Source organism: Copadichromis virginalis, linkage group LG15 (assembly GCF_057382275.1).
Source record: "Copadichromis virginalis isolate Kocher_CV1m ecotype Utaka linkage group LG15, C_Virginalis_male_GT1.1, whole genome shotgun sequence".
NCBI lineage: Eukaryota > Metazoa > Chordata > Actinopteri > Cichliformes > Cichlidae > Copadichromis > Copadichromis virginalis.
The window spans coordinates 25,951,199-25,977,806 of NC_140632.1; the positions used below are offsets into that span (position 1 = coordinate 25,951,199).

A 26,608-nucleotide genomic window follows, 5' to 3' on the forward strand; every position below is an offset into this window, starting at 1 on the left:
GAGCTGAAAGACATTTTGACTGTCACTGATGTTGCCGTCTTTGATCTGGGAAACTGAAGGAACATTTGGACAGGAAATGACTAATTATGCCAGACTAAGTGAATTACACCCAGCACCTTTAAATCCATTGAATAAACAATGTCCAGGGCATCCTGCTATATTCAGCCAGCACATTGTGCAGGCATTGTGACATGAAAGAGAAGCGTCAGAGTCTGTGAGCCTTGTAGTTTGATATTCAGGCTGAAAACATGAAACCTTTTTTTTTTCCTGCCTTCGCTGCTCTGATCTTGAAGATATCGACACTCAGACCAGCTGCAGTCAAACAGAAGCACGCAGGACTGGTCAGACCAATGGTATTTGGACACTTAGAGTGCACTCAGGGAGAGCGTCAGCATCTTGTACTAACAAGATGCTGACGCTCTCTAGTTGGTGAGATTTTCAGTTAGTGAATATTATTAAAAATATTATGGCTGAATATTAAAATGTTGGCTGATGAGGGTCCAGCCATTAGAATCAATCAGAAGGGTCGGCTGGAGACGAGAGAATCCAGAGAAATGTGAAGTTGTACTGCCAGAAACTTGAGAGGCAGCTTTTAGGCTTTTGAGGGATGAACTGTGCGACTTACAAATGCCCCCCCTTCCACAGACACAAAGCCTACCCTGAATGAATGAAATCAGGGAATCAGGAGACATGGGGAAACACTCATTTTGTGTGTGTGAGTGAGAGAGAGGAAGAGAGAGAAGCAGAGCAGAGCTGGGAAAGAGAGAGAGAGTGAAGCTGTTTTCTGAATCGTGTGGCAGCGTCTAGCTTTTCCATTAGTGGAAGGGAGGAAAAAAAGCTTGGTGCTTTTTGATGTTACATCCAAATGTTCCTAAAATTTCACGCTGAACAACTTTAATGGGAGCAAAAGGTTTAGCTGAGACACACTCACACACACACACACGCACACTTAGGAGGATTGGAATTTTTGTGCATAAATTTGCCATGTGTGCTGTGAATGTGTTTGCGTGCACCTGTGCAGTCAGAGTCTGCATGTGTATTTCTGTCAGCATAGAAATCCTACATCACCCTCTGTTGATCCGACATGTTCAGCATGCTTTCAGTAAATTGCTTGTAGAACATAAATGACTCAAGGAAAGAGGGGTGGAATAAATGGGGGGATATAACCTCACGCTCCACGGTTTGAACTTTTCAATTCAGCCAATGCCATTTCAAAGCCAGGTGCATTAAAAGGCAGAAGCACAGCAGGAGTATGGCTTACAGCGGCAGAAAGCATTTAAAACCTTTTTGGGACACAGTCAGCAAGAGTTTGTCACCACCCGTGAGTGGTGATTGTGTATGTGCAGGTTTTTGTGTTCCGTGTCCTCTGAAATCACCAATCACCAGATAGGCAAATAGCCTCGTCACAGTGTAAACAAACCCTGAATCAAAAAAAACATGAAGCACGAAGGTGATCACGGTTTCTTAGGCAGAGGTCTCTAAAGGACACAGCTGGGAGATTCCTAAATACTCCTCAGCCATTGCTGTGGATGGTAGGCGTGTCCGAGGATATGCCTGAGCTAGGCTCGTGCATTTGATTGACCAATTGGATGTGAAGGCTGGGGAACACCTACTCTGATTGAGTAACAGTAACACAGCACTGCAAAGACTCCTTATGTGTGTTTTTGGGAATCTGTGAAGAAGCATCATGTCGAGGATGTTCCATTAGCAGAGAAACACTGACCCCTTCCTCAGGTCACTCATACGTACAAATATTTGTGAAAGGAGGTAAATGTGTGGTTTATTTGCTTATTTAAATGCATTTAAATGACTCCTTTTTCATGTTATGACTCGTCCTGGTGGCTCAAAGGATTAACGGCCATGATTTAGCTGTTTGAGCAGCTGTCTCCTTATTTTTGATTTAAGCAGCGCTATAGAAGCCTGAAAGCGTTTCAGGATCTGGCAACATGCCACGATTGTTTTAGCCGCTCGTAATTTGAAGTCTGCTGCACTTGGTTAATAACATTTACCAGAACGATGCGTGAGCTTCACCTCATCTGCTTCTGTTCCCATGAGCGAGGCGCGGAGCTGTCAGTTTCTGCAGTAAAACATATGAATATGAAATAAGACGACTGTGAGAAATGTTACACCGCCAAGCTTTTCTTATTGGAACGAGGGCTCTGAGACGCGTGCACGTGCATGCTGGCGTTTCTGACGTTGGCTGTGGTTTTGGCTGCCGCAAAGGCCGAGCCTGAGATCAACGGAGGCCATTGTTGCCCCGAGCGAGAGAAGCAAACCATTCTTTCCACTTTCCATTTCAGCTCTTGTCTGTTATTTTTTTTTTTTTCCTCAGGAAACGTTTTTGTTTCCAGCTGTTGTTAAGGGCGATGAAGGCCAACATGTTTCATGTGTAGAAAATTTTATATCAAACTTCATTAACAGCCAACATTTTACGGTTGGAGGTGGATAGGGCTATACGTGGCCCCGTTACCGGGATGTGAAAATGTGAAATATGACTTTATATTAACTTAAATATGGAATCTCAGCCGGCCGAAGTGCAGCATGTATCGGTACCTTTAAATGAAAGTGGTTTTCTTTGGATCTCAGAGAACTGAACACAGCTGCTCTTGTTTTTTTATTTTCTGCCAAGATTTTCACATTTTTGTTTAAAACTTAAGAATTTGACTGCTTCTTGAAACAAGGGTGACTCACTCACTTTGCATGTGCATGCTTGTGTGTTTTCAATGTAAACTTGCAAGAGACTGGTTGTGGTGTCAGTCTGCTAGTTTGATTACACTCTGGATTAACTGCACGAGTTGTTCTGGCTCATAACTGAAGTGCAATTGCTCCAAGATTACTCCTGAACTACTCTTCTTGCATCTTATCTTATTGTCCTGTAAACAGCAATAAAACATACTGGGTTTGTCTTCTGAGTCCTTCTTGAAAACCTTTCTTGATCCCTGACTGGCTGACTGGGCTGCGTTTGTCCGTGAGAACTACTTTGCCTATTGACTTCTAAAGATTGTATGAAATATGTCTGTTCCCTGTCTGTTTCACATCTTATGGCCCTGTAGTCCTGTACTCTTTGTCTCATTCTTATCCCCATGTCCTTGTTTACTAAGCGTCCTGTCTCCGTTATGTTGCTGCCTCATTGAAGGTTGTCACAGTGTGAACACTCATGAATTTATCACCCCCAGTACTGGGCTGCGCCTCCACAAACTGTAACCTGGTGCTAACGGAGGCCCAGGGAGAAATCACATCACCGTGCTATCCCCAGAGATACCCCAATTCGTACAACTGTAGGTGGATCATGCAGGCCCCCACCGGCTTCATTATCCAGCTGTCCTTCCTGGACTTTGAACTGGAGGAGGCGCCGGGATGCATCTATGACTGGGTGAAGGTGAATACAGGCAGCGCTGAAGTTGTGTTCTGTGGTCTGACGGCCAACGGGCTGACGCTAAACTCAACGGGGAACCAGATGGTGCTGTCTTTTACCTCCGACTTCAGTGTGCAGAAGAAAGGCTTCAGAGTTAGCTTCCAACATGGTAGGTGAAAGCCGCCAACAGGGTCCTGATCTTCAGCTGTGTCTTAAGTCAGGCATTAAACAATAAGAGTTTGAGGATGGGTTTGGTGACAAGGACGGCTCATTTGGTTACATCAAAGGGCCGATGTTACAGCATGAGGATTACAAATGCTCTGCTCACTAAACTCTGACCAAAAGCACCATTGTCACATGTAACACACAGTGTTTAATCAAGGAGAATTTGGTCCAGGAGGTTTTTCTCACGCAGGTGTGAACCCACTTTGGTTTGCTGACATGTGAAATCTTTGCAGCCGACCATTAGCAGTCCAACAACCAGCCAGTGTTTATGTACTCACAGATGGAGGGTGTATGTGTGCAGCATACTGCAAAGTTTCAAACTGGTAAAAACCAGCAGGGGTGTCAAATGTACGGCCCGCTGGCCACATCCGCCATACAATTATATCCAGCCCATGAGATAATTTCATATGTCAGTTATTGATAGCCCTGCTGAGAATCCATGCGGACGGGGGCGGGACTTTAATTTGATAGGAATGATACATAAAAAAAAACTCCCTTATGGCTGTTCGTACTGCACAAAGTAATTTACAGTACGATAAACAATTAACCTGCTGAACCCCAATGCCCCGTTACCGGAGACGAGAGGGAGAACATCTGGTTTAATGTGATGTACAGAGATCTGTTATTTAAACATAGACGTGTGTGGTATCCACGGGAACGTCAGAATCTCAGCTGAAAGCTCAAAAAACCATTTTAACGACCACCAAACAGCTGAAACAGCAAACGATGAAAGAACAGGTAAACAGACTCTGCAAAAAGATGTAAACACAAAGTATGGCGCGTTCACCTGATGGCGTATACGTGGACACACCATCAGTGCTGACGTCTCACAGATTCTGATGTTGCAACCTCATTTCTGCTGTTCAATTCCGAAGAAATTTCAACTTTCACAAATTCTGCCAAATAACAAAACACGTAGCTTTGTCTCTAATAAAACCTCAGTGAAAAACAAAGGTTTCTGCTTTTCACTTTCTACCATAAAAATCTATTTTTTAAGACTTAAGTTAAAATCTAATGGACAGTATCGAAAATGGGCTAGCAGAACTTTTTCTCCAATTTTACATATTTATTTCTTACAGTTTAAGTCCAAAGAGTTGCGCTGACAGATTTCTTTCTTTGTCACAGCAAAGAACGAAATCAATTAAACACATAACTGGCCCACTTAAGGTCAAAGTTTGCTGTAAAATGAGTTTGACACCCCTGGCATAAAGCCTTAAATCATGTGAAGAGGCCTTATGGTCTCTGAATGAACCAACAGGTGCAGATAACATATAGCGTTAGCTTAGCATGGATTTCAGGGCAGTTTGTTGGCCCAGGAAATGTTGGACATTGGACTGGAGAGTGGAAAGGCTTTGTTGTTTAGTACCAGGTGTCCAGTGTCATTGCACTCCCTGCTCTTCATTCACCAACACGTTAAGACACCTGCCATCAATGCCTGTGTACAGCTCCTAGCTCCAGCTTAACACCATGACAACAAAGCTGTTCCTAAATCAGAAACATTTATCATCTATCATCTAAAAACAGAGGGAAGTGTTTCCACACCAGTTGTTTCATCAGTGATAAAAAGTATAATCAGTCAATCAATTTCCTGGTTTGTATGAGAGGCTGAATTGGACTTGGAAACTACATTGTCTCCTCGCTGGAGGCCAGCCTCTTGACTTTAGCTGTATGAGTTCATGCACAGTCTGACTGAAGGTGCATGTTTTTAGGTTATCGTGCAGTCAAGAGACCGAAGCGTCTCAGACGTCACAGACAGTCCGATGTGTCACCGACTGACCCAACGCTGTTGCAGTGTGTTGATGCACCGTGTGTACCTGCCTTCCTGCATGTTTGCTGTGTATATTTGAGCGCTTTTCCAGTGAGCAGTGAGAGATGACAGCTCCAGCCAGAGCCGCTCTCCTGCTGAGAAACGTCGTTTGACGTGACGCTTGAGAAAGGCTGAGGTCCTGGTTAGGAGCTGCTTGTGGATAAAACGTCTGTTTTCTGAGAGTCGAACTCAGACTCATCATCACTGCTTTGCTTTTTTCAGTCAAACTTTCATTTAAAAAGTTCGGCACATGAAGCAAATATTATCACCAAATCACATCTGAACAATAATAATTAGCTTTGTTGGGTGAAATCGAGTTTTGATTTGACCTGTTTAAACTGAAAAACCAATCAAAGACTCGGTAATTTTCCCTTCTGTGATTCTGAGTTTTCACTCCCGTTTTTGTCCTTTTTTTTTTTTCTTTTTTAAACATTTCTTTCTTTCCTTGATTGAATTTCTGGATTTCTTTTTTTTTTTTTTTATCTCTTTACATTTTTTGCTTCTCCTACTTTCTATTTTTGTTATTTTTACTCTCTTTCATTCTTTGGTGCTTTTGTTCTGGAATTTTGTCTTTTATTTCATTTCTGTCTTTTTTCCTTTTTTATCCTGAATCTTGAATTTTTCCTGAATTTTCTTTTATTCTTTTTGCTCTTTCACCTTGTTTCCTTTTGCTGTTGCTTGCTTTTTTCCTGTTTCTTTCCTCCTTTTTACTTTTCTCGTCTTTTGTCTTTACTTCTCGTCCTTCCTTCTTCTCGATGTCCTTCTCTGCGTTTTAGTTGCTGTGGCCCTGAGGAACCAGAAGATCAAGATGAGCAGCGGTGTCGGGCAGATCACCAAGGTCGCCAATTCTGTTTCCATCCCTGCGCTGAGTCAGCTGACCATATGCTTCGAGGTGGAGCGCACCAGCCTGAAACAGGTCTGGATAAACGTCACTTTTTGATTTGACTAAACTCCATCTGGTCATTTATTTCTTTATTTCATTAACTTTTTTTTACAGCTTCAGTCTTAAGTAAGTCAAATCATAAGAAAATAGACCCATTTAGGGGCTTTAAATTATTTAATTTATACGCACATGTGTATTATTCATCCCACCAGAGCAAGTTTGTGTTAGCTATTGTTCTTGTTCCCTGAACAGAAAGAATGGATCTTCACTTACTCCAAAGACAGCAGCGCCATGTTGCTGAGTCTTGGTTCCGATGGAACGGGGATGAAGATGGTGGTTGATGGAGTGGTCTGTCCAATAGACAACATCATCTTACCATCTGACTTCACTAACTCCATGAAGTCCTTCTGTGTCCTCTGGACATCATCAAATGGACGTGTGGCTGTTTACTTCAATGGGAACTACTTGGCCAAGACCTGCTCCAGCTCCACCGGACACTCCGTGCAGGCTGGGGGAGAATTCCGGATAGGAAGTAAGCTCCAATACGAGTTGTATGTTTTTGATGCATTTTGTTAGACGTGCACGTAAAGTGTCAAACCACTTTAAAGACATTCTGCAGAGAAACTTCACCACCCGGTAATCACAGGTTTGGGGATCTGCGGGATTATGAGATGTGAAACTGTGTGCATTAAAGGATAAAATGGATGAAAGACACTCGTAGACAGAATATTAAAGCAAAAAAAAAAAAAAAACCTGGAATGCTGATTCTCTGCGTGACATTTCATGGCGCCCTGTGCTGTCACATACAGTAACCTTGGTTTGATAAGTGATGCAGTCACTTCTGTTAGTAAGCGGGAAAGTCTCAAGCCCTGCTCTATGGTGCTGAGCTCATTACTAACCCGCTTCTACCTAAGCAGACATTGATGTAACTGCATACTTTGAGGATGTAGAATTATTATTGTGATCTTAGAGGAAAATAAATTAATACATTTCTGCAATGCTCAGTGCTGTTTTTCTGGGATTTGTTCAGGTCAGCAGCAGAGCTTCGATGGGAACATCTACAACCTGCGGCTGTGGAATTACGCCATGTCCATTCAGGAGCTCAGCGCATTAAAGTGTGACCACGTGGGGAATGTCATCGACTGGGACAACAGCTACTGGACCATCCCGGCCTCTCTGGCCCAGACGAACACCTCGCTCAGCTGCAGTGAGTACAGGAAAGAAATCAAAATGTGATTAAACAAGCACGATGGCGGGAACAGGAGGGTGTGCTGCATGGGCTGTGATAGAGCCACGTGTGTTGCAGGTCAGGGGTGTCACACTGACCTGCCAGGAGGCCTGAACTGGGTCACTGGATGGAAATGTGCAAAAAGGAGAGAACTTTTTTATTCGACTTTTTTACTGCATGAGCACCGATCAGAAAGTTTGTTTCTCTGCACATCCAGCTGCTAATCTTAGATCACTCCCTGGTAGTCCAGTCTGACACTTCGCCATCTAAACAGACCTCGAACACGATCAAAATTTTTAATGACGGATCAATGCCAGGATCGGAACATTCTGAGCCCCACAGCAATGAGTGAGAGCAGGAGCACGATCGCCATGTTTTTAAATCATTTATTGGCTGTTCTGCGATGAATGAGACCCCTGAGGTATCTGCGCACACAGCACTCTTACTGTGAAGGAGATTTTTGGCTGCACCGACACATCGCCATCTTCAGTCACGATCTAAACCGCTTGGCAGATTCCCTGCATCGTTGCCCACTTCCCGAAAAATAAAACCGAAGTTGAATGATGACCAGTTTGACACTTTTAGAGAGATCCCGCAGCCATCACAGAGGGACTCTAAGAATAGCAGCGGCGCTAAAAGCAGGCACATTTAAATGAGGCTTTTCATTTGCATCGAGCGTTCCCGTAAGCTTCTGCTCACACCTCGTGTTTCACACTAGGAAGCATTGTGTTTCAAGTCAACCGGGTTGCGTCACCGCGGTGGCGTCCGACCCAGAGGTCTGAATCATTGTCAGCATTACATTACCCACAGCCTGCCACAACACACAGAAAAAAGGCGGTTAAATCGAGAAGCCACGCTGACACGTTTCTTTGATTTACAACATTAAACTGAGCAAATGTGGAAAAGCTGAAACACGAAGAAGAAACTAAAAAACTCAAACTCTGTTCTTTAGCTGGAACCAGCGGTCCACACAGAGGAGTCAGGAAGAGCCGAGAGACGTTCTAACACATCATATTTGCTGAGTGTGCACACTAAACGTTGCCATGAAAACATTTTTCTTCCCATTTACTGTGGCACCAAGAAGTCGCATGTCTCTCCCACACACACACACCTCCAGGTACTCTTCAGTCAGCACTTCAGTCTGTTTGCTATCAGCGTGGAAAATTAGAACCAGACTTCAGCCAAATTCTGGTAGATTTTAGCTGCGCCTGGTGACTTAATCAGCTCCAGCAACCTGTTTGGCTGCTGATCAGAAATCGCTGTGATTCCTGCTCTGGTCCACAAACCCACTTGGCTGGTGAAACACACAGACACAGATGTGTGCTACTGTACCGCTCCGAATGGAGGCATGTACATTTAAATGACTCAGTTATTAAAGATTTCTCACTGTTTTTATTAACATGTTTTGCACACATACACACACCCACTGGTACAAACCTGCGTGTACATTTGTGTTTGTGTGTGTGCGCGCGTGTGCGCGCACCGACAGTGCAGTACCTCCTAGTTAAAGCTTTGTAAACGAGCGTATAGCCACAGGAGGTTAGCCACAGCGGTTTTAGTGAAATTCCAGCCAACACTGTACCCACTGAAGAAAGAGCCTTCTGTGTGTGTGTGTGTGTGTGTGTGTGTGTGTGTGTGTGTGTGTGTGTGCATGCCTGTTTACCTCTGAGACTTGTGGTGGTTTTTCAGAAATGCATGATTCTGCACTAACCTTCCATATTGTCCTGCGCTTACAGTAAGAAGCTGACATTATCTTTTCCGGGGGGTGGGGGCATTCACTTTAGCTGTACCTGAAACTTTATCTGTGAGATCCACACATACAGAGACTTTATAGACCGAGACATGAGTGAGGTTTTTCATGTTACAGCTTTGACATGGTGCAGCACACAGTGCACAACAAGCTTCAGAGCGACATCAACAACAAGTGTTTAAGACTGCAGGCATTTCCATTTCGGGTAACCTCCACACATCTGCAGACACGCACTTTTGATTTTGAGGGATCTGCCTAATTCCTGGAACTTCAGACCACCTACGCTGGTTTGACTGATGTGCTGAAGATTAAACGCTGCCTGAGTGACTGATGACTTACTTTCTGTCTTTTGTTTATTAAGTGTGTCAACCTCACATTTGCATTTACAGATCTCTCCAATGATTCTTGCCTGTATTGTTTTGGAACTCATGCCCACTAACCTGTCCCTCTCTTCACAGTTTGCTACCCTCATTGTATTCACTTAACAACTACTGCGCCAGCTAGTGGTGAGTGCTGCTAACACCTTGTGTGCACCTGTGTGAGTGTGAGTTTATGTGTGTGTTGGCTTGTGCTAATGCATGAACTGGGATATGTAACGGTCTCCTTTTATCATTCTAATACGGTAGCCTTTGGATTCATGTTTCTTTAATGTAGAAAAATCAGCAAAACATAATCACAAAACAAAAGATCTTCCCCAGCAGCAGTTATTTAAAGGTTCTGTATATGTTATTCTCAGATTATTATAGGTTCACATTATCAGCTGTGTATGAAAGCTGTAGATTATGCTCTGTGGCATCTTCCATCAATTTCCGGATGCACTTTGAAGCCTTGACTTTACCAGGATGTTTTTTTGGCCTGTATTAAAGCAATCCGCATCCATATACTGTACAGATGCAACACGCATCTCTTCTCTGTGCATTAAATACTGTCATAACCCTGCAGCCGAATCATCCAGCGATACAGAAATGCATTGTTAGATAAACTAAACACTTTTTTTCATTTCATCATCAGTATCCACAGGTTCCCAGGATTAAAACACCATTAAAGTCTCTTCTTTCACATATTATAAATTAAACATCAGTAATCGTATCATATCAACTCATAATGAAAGTAACTTTTGCTCGTATCCCTAGATGATCACATTTGCTGCAGCTGGCCTTCCGCATTTTGCTCAGCAGCAATCGCAGCAGAATTATTAATAAATAAACATGACATGAACTTAATTGGTCCCTGCAGGGAAACTGGATAATTGCAGCAGGAGGAAACACAAACAGAGGATTAGTCTGGAGAATAAAATATGTTGGGAGTCATTCGCAGATGTCTGCTGCTCGGAGATTAGAAATGATTTGATGTCACACTCATTCACAGGTTTGTGTAGCAGAGGTTCAAATGCAGGTCACAGCTTGTGCGAATGGATTCAGATACACATAAATGCCATTTACACAGAAGCAGTAACAGCAGTGGGAAGGTTTGGAAAAGTCTGAAAAAGCCCTGGAATCTTTTTAATTTCATTCGCTGTCATTCATTGAAGAAAAATGTGATGCGTCTTTAGATTTTTGGACAAAACAAGCAAATATTTTAAATTTTTGCTTAAAAACTGAATAATTATTGAGCTCCAGATTTTAAATCATCTGTCCTTATTTGGTGGTGATCCAGCTGTTTGCAGTGACCTCTCTGTTAATGTCTTTACTATTATTAAGTTTAATTAATGTTCAGGAATTTCAGTTATGTGATCTTTAATTGTCATTGAATTAGACATTTTTGAGGCGAGTCAGGAATAATTGATTGTTCTGTATTGATAAAGCTTATTGATAATTAATAAATAATAATTAGGTGTATACACTAAAAACTGTTTGTGAACTCCCAGAGAGACACAGTTCCACACAAAGCTGTGTTTTATTATTTAAATAAATAATCATTTAAAATGAGTTCTTAGAAGTGAAAGTGGCCCTGGCCGCCCGTTGACCCCCCGCCTCCGTGTTCTTCATTTAATTTATTATATAGTTAAAAAGCGCTTTGTATGTGCTTGGAAAGAAAAAGTTCATTCCATGAAGTGGAATGAAGCAGTTAGATTTACATCATACTCTCATACTTGGTCCAGTATGTTGGGGAAATGAAATTAGTCCTTCAAACAGGTCTCAAAACGTCTTTGTGTAACAGAGGACAGCGTGCAGTAATGCTGGCCGTGCACACTGTCCAGAGAGGGAACACTGAGAGTCACTGAGCATTGGAGTGTTAGTGTTTCTGATCAGCAGCCACAGTTTAAGGATTAACTGAGCGAACTGTTGTGTTTTAGTCTGAGCCCGATGGAGATGCACAGGAAAGGATCAGAGCAGACATGTGAGGTCCCATCTGAAGGTCGCAGAGCTCTTAAACACGCAGGCTTCATGCTAATATTTGCATGTTTGGCTAACGAGCTAAAGGTATTAAGAAAAAAAAGTCTCAACCATCTTTGCTGAGCTGTAAGCAAACGAACAGTTTTTTAGACACGCTGCTAAAACTAAACGGTCCTCTGTAATGATGTTTTCACTGACTGTGTGCTCACTTCTGAGGGTACAGTTTGTTGGTGCCCATCCTATTCAGATGAACAGTTCACCCTGAATTATATTTTTGTGTTGTAGCATGTTTTCTTCCACTTTAGGAGGAGGGTTCATATAGCCTTTAGTATGTGGCCAGTGCTGGTGGACACAGAGTGCTGGATTTACCTGCCAGAGCTTCAGTGGACTTTGATTTTGTGTGGTTTTCATCACCATTTGATGATGTCATCTTTGGCTTTGCCTTTTTTTTACCTGCGTTTTTCCCGTGTTTCTTTTCTTTTCTACTTTTTAGCTGTACTGTCAGTGACAATAGCAATGAAGAAATACACTCAAAGGCAATAAACTGCCATCACCATCTCTACTTCATACCTTAAGCGACTTCTACAAGATATCTCTGTCATGTGTAGAAATGGATAAGGTGGACCCAGAATGCAGACTTGGAGGATGCAGTGGAAATACCAAAGCTAACCTTTAAATCCAGGCTGCAATCCTAGAAATCCAAGAAATCCTAGTAACAAGTGACAGAAAAAAAACAAAGTCTGTGTATCAAGTGGGAGAAATGTATGTCTGATATCTATCTACCTATCTACCTACCTATCTACCTATCTATCTACCTATCTATCCATCCATCCATCTATCTAAAAACTTTATAATGAAACAAAAACTGGATGATCTGTCCTTTGAAGCATAAAAATGGTGACTGTTAAACTAAAACTAAATATTTTGTATTAATGATGTCTGCGGGGACGCTTTTGTTCCAAGTACACTTCACACTCGTTTATGTCTCCCCGGAGAAAAGTGCTGTTGATTTTGTTTACCTGAAAAGGCTCTTTCCTTTTTTATGAGCCTAGCAGAGAGCCGCTGGCCAAACCAGGTTTATGTGGCTCTCTGGTCTGTTAATGAGGCCAGTGGTGATGGAGGCTATGTGCTCATACAGTTTATATTGTACATGCATGTGCATGTGTGTGTGTTTGCACGTCAGCTTGCCTTTCATCTCCTATTGATGCTGGGGGGGCAGACACCTACAAGCTGCTAATCGTGTTGCTACAAGGACTTATTCACGGAGTGGTTTTCTTTTAATTTGACACAGTGGACCGTATGTTTTATGGCCTGAAAATAATGCACATTAATTTAGAAGTGCAGTGTGGCAAAAGCAAAGCTATGTGTATTCATTGGGGAAATATTCAGAAACAAAACACGGCTTCATATGAGAGCTGTTCTACAGGATGCCTTGAAGTCATCTGCCATCCTGCCAGACCGCAGAGAGAGAATTTAAATCTCGGTTCATCTTTGCCAGCTCAGAGAGGAACATGGGTTTTTTTTCCCAAGTAAAATCCAGCCAGGCACTCACATGGAAAAGCTTCAACGAGCTGAATATTGGTTAACATGCCACAGTGTTATTACAAGTGTCAACTGCTGGTTTATATGAAAATGCTGCACAATATTACTTTAACCGCATCTGGCGCCCATAAATATGGACAAACAGCTCTCGAGTATAAACATGTTTTCCACTTATCACGGTGAGTTATGGTGCGCTGTCCTGTGCCGAGTCATCATATTAATTACAGTTCATGAGCTACTGTCAGCACGGCGACGCCCTGATGAAGCCATACGGGGCGAACATAAGCGCCTTTGCTGACAACGAAAGGAAATTTGCATTTTGAGCTGCTATGAGAACAGATCGCTTGTGTTTTTGTTTGTCTCAAATTCAGATATGCTTCATGTGGACAATTGATTAAGCGTCGCTGAAAAAATAACTGTGAATCTCTTCGTGCTTTTTCCTGTCATATATTTTGACAATAATGGCAAAGCAATTTAGTTGTCTAGCAAGTTAAATTAAAGCTCATTACCAGTGACAACTTTCTTCATCTGCCTCCACTCTTTCTGGCCCAACACTTTGTGCTGTTAACGGGCTCGGCATACCTGCTTATCAGCACGATGCTGCTTTTAATCTCCAATCACAACATCCTGCACAGAGACAAGAGGAGAATCAGAAAACAGAACAAGAGGCAAAAGTCAAAATAAAATATAGGACATGGACACGATCACTGTCAGCACAGTTAGTGCTGAAGAACATTTGCACACCTCAGAGGAGCCAGGATTTTATCTTCTCTCTTAGATTCACGTGATGGAAAAAGAAAGTTGTTGGACTTTTGTGAAGATGTTCCACCTTTGATCCATGACGCTTAAGTTCTAAACAGAACGCATGTGGTGGTTGGCACACTATTATCAAATAACGAACCGAGGTGTGATAAAAGGCGTGGGTCATTGCCATCACTAGGGTTTTACGGGTGAAGCTGTCATGATCCTGGGTCCTTTTGACCCAGCATTTTGTGTTTTCTCTTCGATTTTGGTTCTGTTCTTCCTTTGTTTAGTGTTTACTCTGTTCTGCCCGTGTGTTCCTGTTTTATTGTGAAGGTCTGCGTCTTATGTGAGTGTTTTCAGTTTGCCTCCCTAGTCTCGTTATGTTAATCACTCCCAGCTGTGTTTCCCACCTGTGTGTAATCTCCCTGTGTTCTCTGAGTGTATTTAAGTTGTATTTTCTGTCTTAGTAATTGCTGGTTCGTCTGTGTTGTTTCCCCTTGGTCTCCCTGCGTCTTCCCATATGTATTTCTCCGGACCTCCCTGCATCCTCGTTCTGGTTTGTCTTATTAGTTTACCCAGTTTAGGTTTCCAGTTTCATGTTTTGTCGCCACCGCTGTTTGTACTTACCCACCCCTGTTAATAAACACTCACCTGCACCAGAGCTGCTGCCTTTTGTGATGTCGGCAAGATGGCAGATGGCGGCGCGCACGGGTGCAGCGGCTCTTAGCTCTCCAGTTTGGTGCTCGTTTTTACTTTTAATGTGGATATTTTTGAATGTTTGCAACGCCGCCATCTCTTACAGTCGCCAGAACCTAATTGATCTAGGTTTTAAATATAGTTTGTCTGTTTCTGGCGACTATCAGCGAACACACAACATCCTGGTGGAGATAGCGAGACCGCCAGGGTCACCGTGGATGGTCTGCCCGCCCAGCAAGCGTAGAAGGCGACGGAGGGAAAGAAAGCAGAAGAGGGGATGCCGGTCGGGCTCAGACGCTAGGCTACGCAAACATCCACACCGGCCAGCACTTCCGAGCCTTTTCCTATCGAACGCCAGATCCATCACCCACAAACTTGACGAATTGGAGTTACAGATAGCCAACACAAGCTTTGCACGTAACTGCAGCATTATTCTTATTACGGAGACGTGGCTTCACCCGCTGATTCCCGACGCTGCAGTCGAGTTAGCAGGCCGCACGCTACACCGGCATGACAGAAACAGCAACTCAGGTAAAAGCAGAGGAGGGGGGCTATGTGTTTACGTGCATAACGAGTGGTGTTGTAACAGCAGGATCATTCACACACACTGTTCTCCTGATTTGGAGGTTCTGGCAGTCTCGTGCAGACCTTTTTACATCCCGAGGGAGTTTACAGTAGTTATTGTGATAGCTGTTTATATACCGCCGGATGCTAACGTTAGCACGGCTCTCAGCCTCTTGCTCAACACCATAAACAAACAACAGCTTGCCCACCCCGATGGGGTTTTTATTGTCGCCGGCGACTTTAACAAAGCGTGCCTAAAGACTGTGCTTCCTAAATTTGTCCAGTTCGTGGACTTTGCTACGAGAGGAGAACACACTTTGGACCATGTCTATTCAAACATCAGGCATGCTTTCAGAGCGACACCCCTCCCCCACCTGGCTGGATCTGACCACCTCTGCATGTCCCTCACCCTCACCCCCACCTACACCCCCCTGCTGAGAAAAACAAAGCCCCAGACAAAGACAATAAAAACCTGGCCTGAAGGAGCCCTTTCTCAACTGCAGGACTGCTTCTCAACAACTGTATGGGATTTATTCTCCAGCCACAACCTCCAGGAGTACACGGACACTGTACTCTCGTACATCAGGAACTGTGTTGACAATGTCACCGTCAACAAAAGGGTCAGGGTGTTTCCAAATCAAAAACCCTGGATGAATAGCGAAGTGCAATCCCTCCTAAAAAGCCGCAACACTGCCTTCAAGTCAGGGGACAGGGCTGCGTATAGGGCGGCCAGGGCAGACCTGAGTAGAGGCATCAGGAAAGCTAAGGCTGCCTATAGGAGGAGGATTGAAGATCACTTTGCTGACAACGACCCCAGAAAAATGTGGCAGGGGATCAATCACATTACCAACTACAGAAGCAATAACCAGGCAACATCTAGGACTGATGCCTCACTGGCTGAGGATCTAAACCGTTTCTTCGCCCGCTTTGAGACGACCAAGCCCTCAGCTGCCACACCACTTCCACCCGCCCCCAGCACTGGCACACTAACACTTAGGGAGCACCAAGTGAGGTGTGTTCTAAGGTCAGTGAATCCCAGGAAGGCGGCAGGTCCTGATGGAATACATGGAAAGGTTCTCAGAGCATGTGCTGACGAACTGACCGGAGTCTTCACTAAAATCTTCAACCTTTCCTTGTCATCAAACACCGTCCCGCCCTGCCTCAAAACCTCCACCATCATCCCCATCGCCAAGAAGACAGCTGTGGCCAGCCCAAATGACTACAGGCCTGTTGCACTTACGCCTGTAGTGATGAAGTGCTTTGAGAGACTGGTCTGTCAGCACATCAGGGCCGGTCTGCCTCCCACTCTGGACCCCCACCAATTTTCCTACAGGACAAATCGTTCCACCGAGGACGCCATCACCATAGCTCTCCACACTGCGCTGAGTCACCTGGAGCACCGAGGAAGCTATGTGAGAATGCTCTTTCTGGACTTCAGCTCAGCATTCAATCATATCATCCCGGAGATCCTGGTCTAGAAACTGTCTCACCTGGGACTCTCCACCCCCATCTGCCTCTGGATCAAGGACTTCCTGACAAATAGACCACAGTCTGTCAGACTCGGCCCCCACCGGTCCAGCACTATCACACTCAGCACCGGGTCTCCACAAGGATGTGTTTTGAGTCCCCTCCTGTTTACGCTCTACACATCCGACTGCTCCCCTACCCATCTCTCAAACACCATCATAAAGTTCGCGGATGACACCACAGTGGTTGGACTCATCTCAAGGGGGGATGAGTCGGACTACAGAGATGAGGTCAACAGACTGACTGAGTGGTGTTCAGTTAACAACCTCCAACTGAACACCACGAAAACTAAAGAACTTATCTTGGACTTCAGGAAGGGCAGAGCAGACCCGGCCCCACTTTACATTCACGGGAGCTGTGTGGAGAGGGTACACTCCATGAGGTTTCTGGGCGTGCAGATATCTGATGACCTCTCCTGGACTGCAAATACTACAGCGGTGGTTAAAAAGGCCCAGCAGCGTCTCCACTTTCTGAGAGTGCTCAGGAGGAACAACCTGGAGGAGAGGCTGCTGGTGACATTTTACAGAGCCACCATAGAGAGCATCCTAACGTACGGCATAACAACATGGTATGCAGGGTGCTCAGCTGCAGACAGGAAAGTACTGCAGAGGGTCATCAACACAGCCCAGAAGATCACTGGCTGCTCTCTGCCCAGCCTGGAGGTCACTGCAAACTCTCGGTACCTCAGCAGAGCTGGCAATATCATCAAGGACCACTCTCACCCCAGCAACCAACTGTTTGAACTATTACCGTCAGGCCGACGGTACAGGTCACATAAAACCAGGACAAACAGATTCAGGGATAGCTTCTTTCCCAGAGCTATCACCGTAGTAAATAAGCACAAAAACAATTGAACCTATTCCATACCGTCACTGTCATTATATTATGCTGCTATTCATACTGTCATTATATTAATGCTGCTATCCTGTATATATTGTACATACTATTGTTTGAGTACTTACGATTGGTTTTTTTGTACTTTTTATATTTTACATTTATATTTATTATTGAAACTTGCACCAAGGGAGTGGCACTCCAATTTCGTTGTACTCTGTACAATGACAATAAAGGCTATTCTATTCTATTCTATTCTTTTGGGTCCTTCCTACATTCCACACGGCTTGCCCCGGCAATCCGTGACAGTACGAACCAGCCACCATGGACCCAGCAGCAGTAAATCCGTCCGAGGAGCTCCAGGACGACGTTACATATAACGTGGAGATTCTCCTCGGGCTGTGGCTTGAAAACCCTCCAGAGGAGCTTCGCCGCACCGTCGAAAGCCGGCTACAACGGCTCTTTTCCGGCCTGCCATGGCTTCTAAAATCGCTTCCTCCGACCATGCAGGCTTTTCTCCAGCACACACCTCACCTTCTCTCAGCCACTCCTGCCTCGCTGCCCGACTCGCCGGATGTGATCTTGCCCGGCCCGTCGGAGCCGTCTGCGGGGAGGAAACGCCGATCGCGCCGCCGACGCGCCACCCCACAGCCGGACGTTCGGACTTCTAATTTACCGGCTGTGGTGAGTGAGGACTCTGTGTCTTTTCCAGACAACGTGACTGTTCATTCAGGGGCTGTGTTTTGTGTGGCGGATGTCAACGCGAGCTGTGTATCGCCTGTGCAGCTACTCCCAGCTCAGTTAGCTCCCCCGCAGCTACCCTCAGTTCAGTTAGCTCCCTCGCAGCCACCCTCAGTTCAGTTAGCTCCCTCGCAGCCACCCTCAGCTCAGTTAGCTCCCTCGCAGCCACCCTCAGCTCAGTTAGCTCCCTCGCAGCCACCCTCAGCTCAGTTAGCTCCCTCGCAGCCACCCTCAGCTCAGTTAGCTCCCTGGCAGCCACCCTCAGCTCAGTTAGCTCCCTGGCAGCCACCCTCAGCTCAGTTTCCAGTGTCCCCCTCAGCTCAGTTTCCAGTGTCCCCCTCAGCTCAGTTTCCCGTGTCCCCCTCAGCTCAGTTTCCCGTGTCCCCCTCAGCTCAGTTTCCCGTGTCCCCCTCAGCTCAGTCTCCCGTGTCCCCTTCAGCTCAGTCTCCCGTGTCCCTTTCAGCTCAGTCTCCCGTGTCCCTTTCAGTTCAGTCTCCCGTGTCCCTTTCAGTTCAGGCCCCAGAGCCACCCGTGTCCCTTTCAGTTCAGGCCCCAGAGCCACCCGTGTCCCTTCCAGTGCCGCCTGTAGCGCAGGCCCCAGAGCCACCCGTGTCCCTTCCAGTGCCGCCTGTAGCGCAGGCCCCAGTAGCTCCAGTGCCGCCTGTAGCGCAGGCCCCAGTAGCTCCGGCTCCAGTATCCCCGGTTTCACTCATTCACTCCATGCAGGGAGAAAGTCTAATATCACCTCAAGGGGCTTTTCGCGGTTCAGCCGCCATTGGCACAGTTTGCCGCTCCAGGGCTTCCCCAGAGGCTAGGTCTCAGTCCCCAGCTGATTCTGGACCCCTGAAGTCTATGCAGCCACCTGAGAACTGCACCATGTCAGCGTTGCCTGGGCAGAGCCAGTGCTCAGTGCATTGCCAGTTGCCTTCGTGTTTGCCAGAAGACTCCATGACTGCTGGCTTAGTGTTGACTTCTGCTGGAGGGTCCGAGGGACCGCTCCGGCCTTCGTCTCCTGTCTCCGCTGGAGGGTCCGAAGGACCGCTCCGGTTTTCGTCTCATGTCTCCGCTGGAGGGCCCAAGGAGCCCGTCCAGCTTCCTACCTCATCAGCTGGGGGGCCCGAGGAGCCCGTCCAGCCGCCTGCTGCAGCTTCATCATCCTCCTCGCCGGCTGCAGCTTCATCATCAGCCTCGTCTGGTCCAGCCTCAGAGCCTTCAGCCTCGTCTGGTCCAGCCTCAGAGCCTTCATCCTCGCCTGGTCCAGCTTCATCCGAGTCTTCATCCTCGCCTGGTCCAGCCTCAGAGCCTTCATCCTCGCCTGGTCCAGCTTCATCCGAGTCTTCATCCTCGCCTGGTCCAGCTTCTGCCTGTGCTTCACCTGGTCCAGCTTCTGCCTGTGCTTCGCCTGGCCCAGCTTCTGCCTGTGCTTCGCCTGGTCCAGCTTCTGCCTGTGCTTCGCTTGGTCCAGCTTCAGCTTCAGCTCCAGCCTCGCCTGGTCCAGTTTCATCCTCGCCTGGTCTAGCTTCAGCTTCAGCTCCAGCCTCGCCTGGTCCAGTTTCATCCTCGCCTGGTCTAGCTTCAGCTTCAGCTCCAGCTTCGCCTGGTCCAATTTCATCCTCGCCTGGTTCAGCTTCAGCTTCGTCCTCGCCTGGTTCGGCTTCAGCTTCGTCCTCGCCTGGCCCGGCTTCATCATCTCCACCTGCTGTGGCCTCAGCCTCGCCTGGCCCGGCCTCGTTTGGGTCTGGAGCTAAGCGGCCGTTTTCTAGACCGCTGGCTAGGCTACTGGCCGGCCACCATCGCCTGAGTGGCCGCCGTTGCCTTCCGCGCGGCCGGCCCCCGGACCCTCTTCGCCTGAGTGGCCGCCGTTGCCCTCCGCGCGGCCGGCCCCCGGACCGCCATCGCCTGAGTGGCCTCCGTTGCCTTCCGCACGGCCGGCCCCCGGACCCTCTTCGCCTGAGTGGCCGCCGTTGCCTTCCGCACGGCCGGCCCCCTGAACTCTTCTGTTTTGGACTCCTGTGCTGTCGGCCCCCTGGCCGGCCCCCTGGTCTTTTCTGTTTTGGACTCGGTTTTCCTGTGCTTTGGTGTGCTTTTCTTTTGGTTTTGGACTTGTGTTTTGTTTTTCTTTTTGTCTTCTGGCCTTCTGGTGCTCCTGTTTTGTTTTGCCTCGAGCCCTCCGTCCTGGACCCCCTCCGCCCGCCCTGGTCGGGTTGTTTTCTGTTTTTTTTGTTTTGTTTTTGGGCTGTCGGGAGCCAGCCCTTGAGGGGGGGTTCTGTCATGATCCTGGGTCCCTTTGACCCAGCATTTTGTGTTTTCTCTTCGATTTTGGTTCTGTTCTTCCTTTGTTTAGTGTTTACTCTGTTCTGCCCGTGTGTTCCTGTTTTATTGTGAAGGTCTGCGTCTTATGTGAGTGTTTTCAGTTTGCCTCCCTAGTCTCGTTATGTTAATCACTCCCAGCTGTGTTTCCCACCTGTGTGTAATCTCCCTGTGTTCTCTGAGTGTATTTAAGTTGTATTTTCTGTCTTAGTAATTGCTGGTTCGTCTGTGTTGTTTCCCCTTGGTCTCCCTGCGTCTTCCCATTTGTATTTCTCCGGACCTCCCTGCATCCTCGTTCTGGTTTGTCTTATTAGTTTACCCAGTTTAGGTTTCCAGTTTCATGTTTTGTCGCCACCGCTGTTTGTACTTACCCACCCCTGTTAATAAACACTCACCTGCACCAGAGCTGCTGCCTTTTGGGTCCTTCCTACATTCCACACGGCTTGCCCCGGCAATCCGTGACAGAAGCCACTGTGAGACCTTGCCCCATCCTATCATGTCAGGATGGGGCAAGGTGTGGCTGCATGATTTGCCACCCATATGGGCGTCATGGGAGTTTGCTGTTCTGATTCCTTGTTGTGGTCCAACACCGTGAAGAAAGAAGTTAAAATCTTAATAAAAAAGAATGAACAAAAATTTGCAGTCCAAACAGATGGCGGGTGGCATGAGCAGAGTTTGACATCCACAGTTCAGTTGTTGGTAGTCAGACACTGGAGACAGCACAGCCACATAACACATAAGAACAACTGCAAAATGAGACGGAGTACAATACAACGCAAAGCTGGAAAACGGAGACGGCTAAAGTACAGCTCATGAACGAAAGTTGTCTGATACTCGCATACTTGAAATAGGCAGTGGACATGTGAACATGAAGCCTGACTGGAGAGGGTCATGAGCTTAAGGTTTTCAGGGTTTTTGCTGTCTGTGGGAGATTTGGTTCTGTTAGGGTCATCAGGCTGGTCTTGGAGACAGGGTGAGGAGCTCAAACTAGAACTGCTCATTTTCATTTTACTGTAAGGGGATTTAGGCATCTGATCAGGATCTACTGATATGTGTGACATCCTCCCAAAGGAGGTTGATGTTTTTGGATGCATGGGCACCTAGACTAACTTGTTTAGTCTGCTGACTCCCAAACCTGAGCTTTGATGAGGTCTAGGACTGAAGTCAGGCTTTAAGTTCTGGCTCACGGTCCGGTTTCTGCCAAAGGTGTTGAAAAGGGGTGAGGTAACAGACTTGGTTCAGACAAACACCAAACTGGCAAAACTGCTGGTTTAGAGGAATACTGCTGTGAAGTAAAGTTTCCTTTCATTGGAGCTAACTTGTCCAAACCAACAAAAGTAGTCCAGACCAATAAGTGGGCTGAGGTATCCTGTTCCTAAAGAGCCCAATCTCCATCTCCCCCCATTTTCTTCCTCTCACTTCTGTACTGTGAAAAAGAGACCGTGGATTATCTGTCTGCTACAGTACACTGAGGAAAATAGAAAAGAGGTAATAGAAGCACACGGAGTAGAAAATGGGAGATTCGTTGTGCTGAGGTTGTGAAAAGAACAGGAAGGGGAGAAAATGTAAAAGCGAGGGCAGCACTGAAAAACCGAAGCAACATAAGAGAAGGTGACAGTCAGTCAGAGTGTTAGGTTAAAAAAGAGGACGAAGGGAGAGAGCTGGAGGTAGATTATGACTGGGCACAATCCTCAGCCCTCCTCACCTCTTTTGATCCACATGCTATCCACGATTACTGAATTCCTGCTTTTTCACTCGGCTGAATGCTGCGATGATTTGCTGACATCTCTCAAACACATTCCTCTCAAACAAAGTCTCAGCTTTCTCCGTCTGCCCGTCCACCCACTCTGCTGAATGGTCTGTGAATATGCAGCATGTGTGGGCTGCAGCCAGGCTCGGGGTTACATTTCAAATGGCCAAAGTACTTAAGGAGCGCTTGATTTTTGGCTGCAGTAAGCACACAGTTGGTTAGACAGACTGTCCCTGAAATATAACTTTGAGGGCTCAATCTGTGCAAGCAACCAATCTGCACCCACCACAGACCTCAAAGTCCGATTGATTAGAAATCTGCACGCCATTAAAATGGTGTGGGAAACTTTCTTAAACAAGCAGCAAACACTTTGAGAAATAGAAGATTGTGTTACTCGTCTGGCACTCTGTTCAGTGTGTCCATGTCTTCATGTCCAATGCATGCTGGGATAGGCTTCAGCTCATTACAAGCCAGAAATGGATAAGCACTTCAGGCACTTGGGTTGAACCTTGATCACATAACTGTTAGTATAAAAACCCAAAACTGAGCCGGACGGATGCAGCCAGGTCTGCTGCGTCAGACTGGTATCAGGCATAAACACAGTAAGCCAGAGTTACTCCAACCCTGAGAGTACATTTTACATCTGCGGTATGGAGCTGAAGTACCAACCAGGCAAAGTAGCTTAGTGCTGGAGGATCTCACATTTACCGTCTCGGACTCCAGACTTATTTGTACCTGTTAAACAGGACACCATCTTCAGAGAGCTTTTTTCCTGCTTTTTGTGGATTTCTACCCTTTCACACACACACACACACACACACACACACACACACAGGAGGTGTTGGCGATATAAGTCACGCAGAAACATGCTAACATCAGACTGTGATCAGTGTAACGGTGTAAAGATTGACATGTGAGCTTAAAATATGACATCATTATATGAATAATATATATTCTTTCATTTCTTTTACTTTATTTTGAAAAAAAATTTTATACTTTGCGATTATTTTTTCTAAAATAAAAAAATCTTTAAGCATTAACCAGTGTAAAGATTTCATTGTGTTTATCAGACTAAAAATCTTTCCTCCTCTCCTCCCAGGCGTCTTCCCAGTGAGCAACGCAACCCTCAATAATAACTGTGACCCATCTGCGCTGGGCTGCCCAGGTACGAAACGATCACACTCTTTGACACAATTGCTGAAAAGACCGCTTTTCCCCCCGTGAACGTCCTCTGTTGTTGTTTGTTGTGTGTGATGTTCACGGCCAGACTTGCACTGAGCATTTGAGCATTTTTATTGTAAAGAAAAAAGTGTTGCCAGGAATCTTTAATAAGTAAATTCAATTAGTTTGTTAAATCGAAGTTTATCAAACGATAATGTATTACTGTCTGTGGTCATGCATACTCTTCTTCTTGGACCAAAGAACCAGAAACAAAAAGACAAATACCCTGTTCTTCTAACAGAAATTTTGAACTGATGGAGTTACAGATAACATCAGTATGTTGGGTAACGCCAACTACTGGAGATTATGTATCGGAATTTCAGGAGCAGGACCACGCTTCCAAACACGCTCCTTCCGGTTGTCATCTACTGTATATAGGTTCCCCCAGTTCTGCAAGCTGTTCATTCTTGTTTACGTGCCCCACCCTCCCTCCCTGTTCTCAATTCTTTAACTTCTTCATTTCTATTTAGTGTATGGGGATCTGCCAGGCCCGGGAGCCATTGCCAGTCCCCTTCGAGGCCTTCCCCAAACCGCAGCTCAATTCATGTCAAAGCATTCACTTTTACCTACCAAAACACTGTCAAACCTAAAATGAGGACGTGGGCCCAGCTAGTGAAATCATATGTAAAACACAAATGACAACAAACATTTTTGATCAGTTCTTCCTTTAAATGAAAACATCTTTTCACAAAATTGCTTCAGAGTCTGCATAATTTCATACATTTTTATTATGAAGTAAAAATGGTAAAAGACTATTGCAGGTAGGTCTCCGTAGGTCTCACAACAAAATCAGCTGTAAGATTTTGTCTTAATGAGTCACTGACTTTACCTTTTCTGTTACATCTGGTTGCTTAATCCAGATCACAGTGACAGACACACTCACACCAGTCAAAGTTCATTAGAGCTTAGACAGAAGTGAAGAACACAAAAGTGAATCTAGCACAACATTAACCTTTTCAGATAAATATTTGCTCAGAACAGCTGATTGGCAGATACCAAGAATAAATTATGGGGTTCTTTAAACATGGGGTTTGTGCCATTGCATCGCATCTCCTTGGTTGCATTGATGTCTTTTCCCTCTGACATTAGTGCTGTCAAAACTGTCAAATATCTATTAGTCTCTGTTCTTAGTCAGCTCTTCACACTGTGTTACAGTTTGGTGAAAAATGCAAGGGCTGTAAGGACCTCAGAGGAAGTAAGAAGGGAAAAGAGTTTTGACCATGAAAAAGTGACAGTTTGAGTGTTTGAAGGCGAATGGAATATATACAAGAGCTATAGTGCTGGGGCTGAACCTGGCAGTGTATACACTTTGAACTGTTCAAGTACAGAAGGCATTGTACAGCCTTGACATCTATATAAAAGTTTTCCTCAGTGACCACATGAACTTTTTATAAAGGTAAACCAAGTGCATCGGTGCCTACACTTCTTATTCAGCTTCACACTATGATGGTTTTTTCTGTCAAGCTTTGCTTTCCACCTTGTGAAGAAGTGTCTAAGGGTCAGGTTTTTTGGGAATGTGCTCATAAGAGAAAGACGCTTAATTGAATTTTGAACATCCTGTTAAGAAAAACTTTCTAAATGAAAGCAGGCTCAGGTTTGGATCGAGATCCTTGGCTTTCCCCAAAGCCCTGAACATATTCTAGCCTTTAAGCATTCCCAGTGCTGTCAAACTGCTCTGAACAGTGAAGAGATGCTAGTTTGTTCAAGGATGAATCTGGCAAGAGGTGAGAAGATCAATATAATTGTGATCAACAACTTTGTTTGTGGTGTTTCTAGAGAACCGCATTTAATGATACTGCAGGCCGGTCACATTCTGGTGATGTCAGAGTTTTGGAATTTGGAAGCCAACGCTGCATAATTTGAAGAGCACAGCTTGTCCTTACCTAAACCTGCAATAAACCTTATGAACTTCTTCACGCTGTCATTGACTTTGACAGTTTTTGCGATACAAACCTCGTTCTCCCGGGTCAAACGCCTGTGCTTGACTCCTTTGTCCAGGGTTTATTGTACTTCCTAAAGCTTTTCTGCCAGAAAACCCTCAGTGACCTCCTGATCATCACATCTGTGTTTGCTGTTAGGTCCTTCTGTTACTGACTGGTGCATAACTGTTAGTTGGGACATGAAGAAAACAGTTACAAATTAAAATTTCCAACATTTACACTGAAGATTTGGTGAATACACAAAAAGAAGATGAATTTTGGGTCAGTTTTCTTATTTAAAGCAAACATATGAGAAAAGAGAAAGTCGTGCAGATTGCAAAACCCTTTGATTTATGGTTTTGGGCTTCATATGTGACATTAATGAGCCTGGACAAGAAAAGAAAGCAAAAGGGAATGGAATCTCAGTAAGATTCATTCAAATGAGGACATTCTTGAAATGGAGACAGATGCTTCACTCTGCTTTATTCATTTAATCAGCCTTCATAAGTTCAAGTGGCTGATAAAGGAGGAAAGAATAAAAATGGGCATTTGGCCCATGTCACCTACTCTCACCAGTCTACGTGGATCTGCCAAGAATCTATCCAGGAATGCTCGGTTAATTACATTTTCTAATTCCAAAGTAGATCATACCCGAAGAAACAAAATAACGTTTTTAAAGCTATATCCCCCAGGGTGCCGTTCAGCTGCTGCCATAGCCATTAAAACTGGAATGCTGTCCCTGCACAGATTGTGGCCCTCGAGGAAAATGGACCTCCACCAGTTTCTTTTGCTCAAAGAGGTCACATGATCCAAGACTTACCAGTGAGCTCTGGTCAGAACAGTAGCTGTGGGCCAACTAGTAATGTGACCCAATTGACCCAATGTGAAATGTCAGTTCTCACACTGTCCAGAACTATGGAAGCCTCAGAGGGACATACTGTATTTCTAAAGGTCAGTTTTTGTGCGATTGCGCCATGAGAGCATGGAAGTGAAGCCAATTAAACTACAGTTTGTGTTGCAGGATAGAAATTAAGAGCACAGACAGCTCAACAAGCCATTAGAAAGGGTGATAATATAATAACTCGTAAGCTCGATGGAACAAAGAATAAATGGTCAGCTGAAGAGTAGAGCTGTTAGAAAGTTAGGGTGGTGGTCTGAGGAGTGAAGAAGGCCTGA

General features: G+C 45.4%; 1 protein-coding gene across 2 annotated transcripts in view; it reads left to right on the top strand.

Annotated features, from left to right (window-relative positions):
* adgrg6 (adhesion G protein-coupled receptor G6) overlaps positions 1-26,608 on the top strand; it is a 101,561-nt gene that overhangs the window by 30,913 nt on the left and 44,040 nt on the right. For both annotated transcript variants that reach the window (XM_085432697.1, XM_085432696.1), the window contains exons 3-7: positions 3,177-3,524; positions 6,164-6,303; positions 6,523-6,802; positions 7,301-7,477; positions 23,392-23,457. In XM_085432697.1, the coding sequence (XP_085288823.1) occupies positions 3,177-3,524; positions 6,164-6,303; positions 6,523-6,802; positions 7,301-7,477; positions 23,392-23,457 (1,011 nt within the window). The remainder of the gene's footprint in view (positions 1-3,176; positions 3,525-6,163; positions 6,304-6,522; positions 6,803-7,300; positions 7,478-23,391; positions 23,458-26,608) is intronic.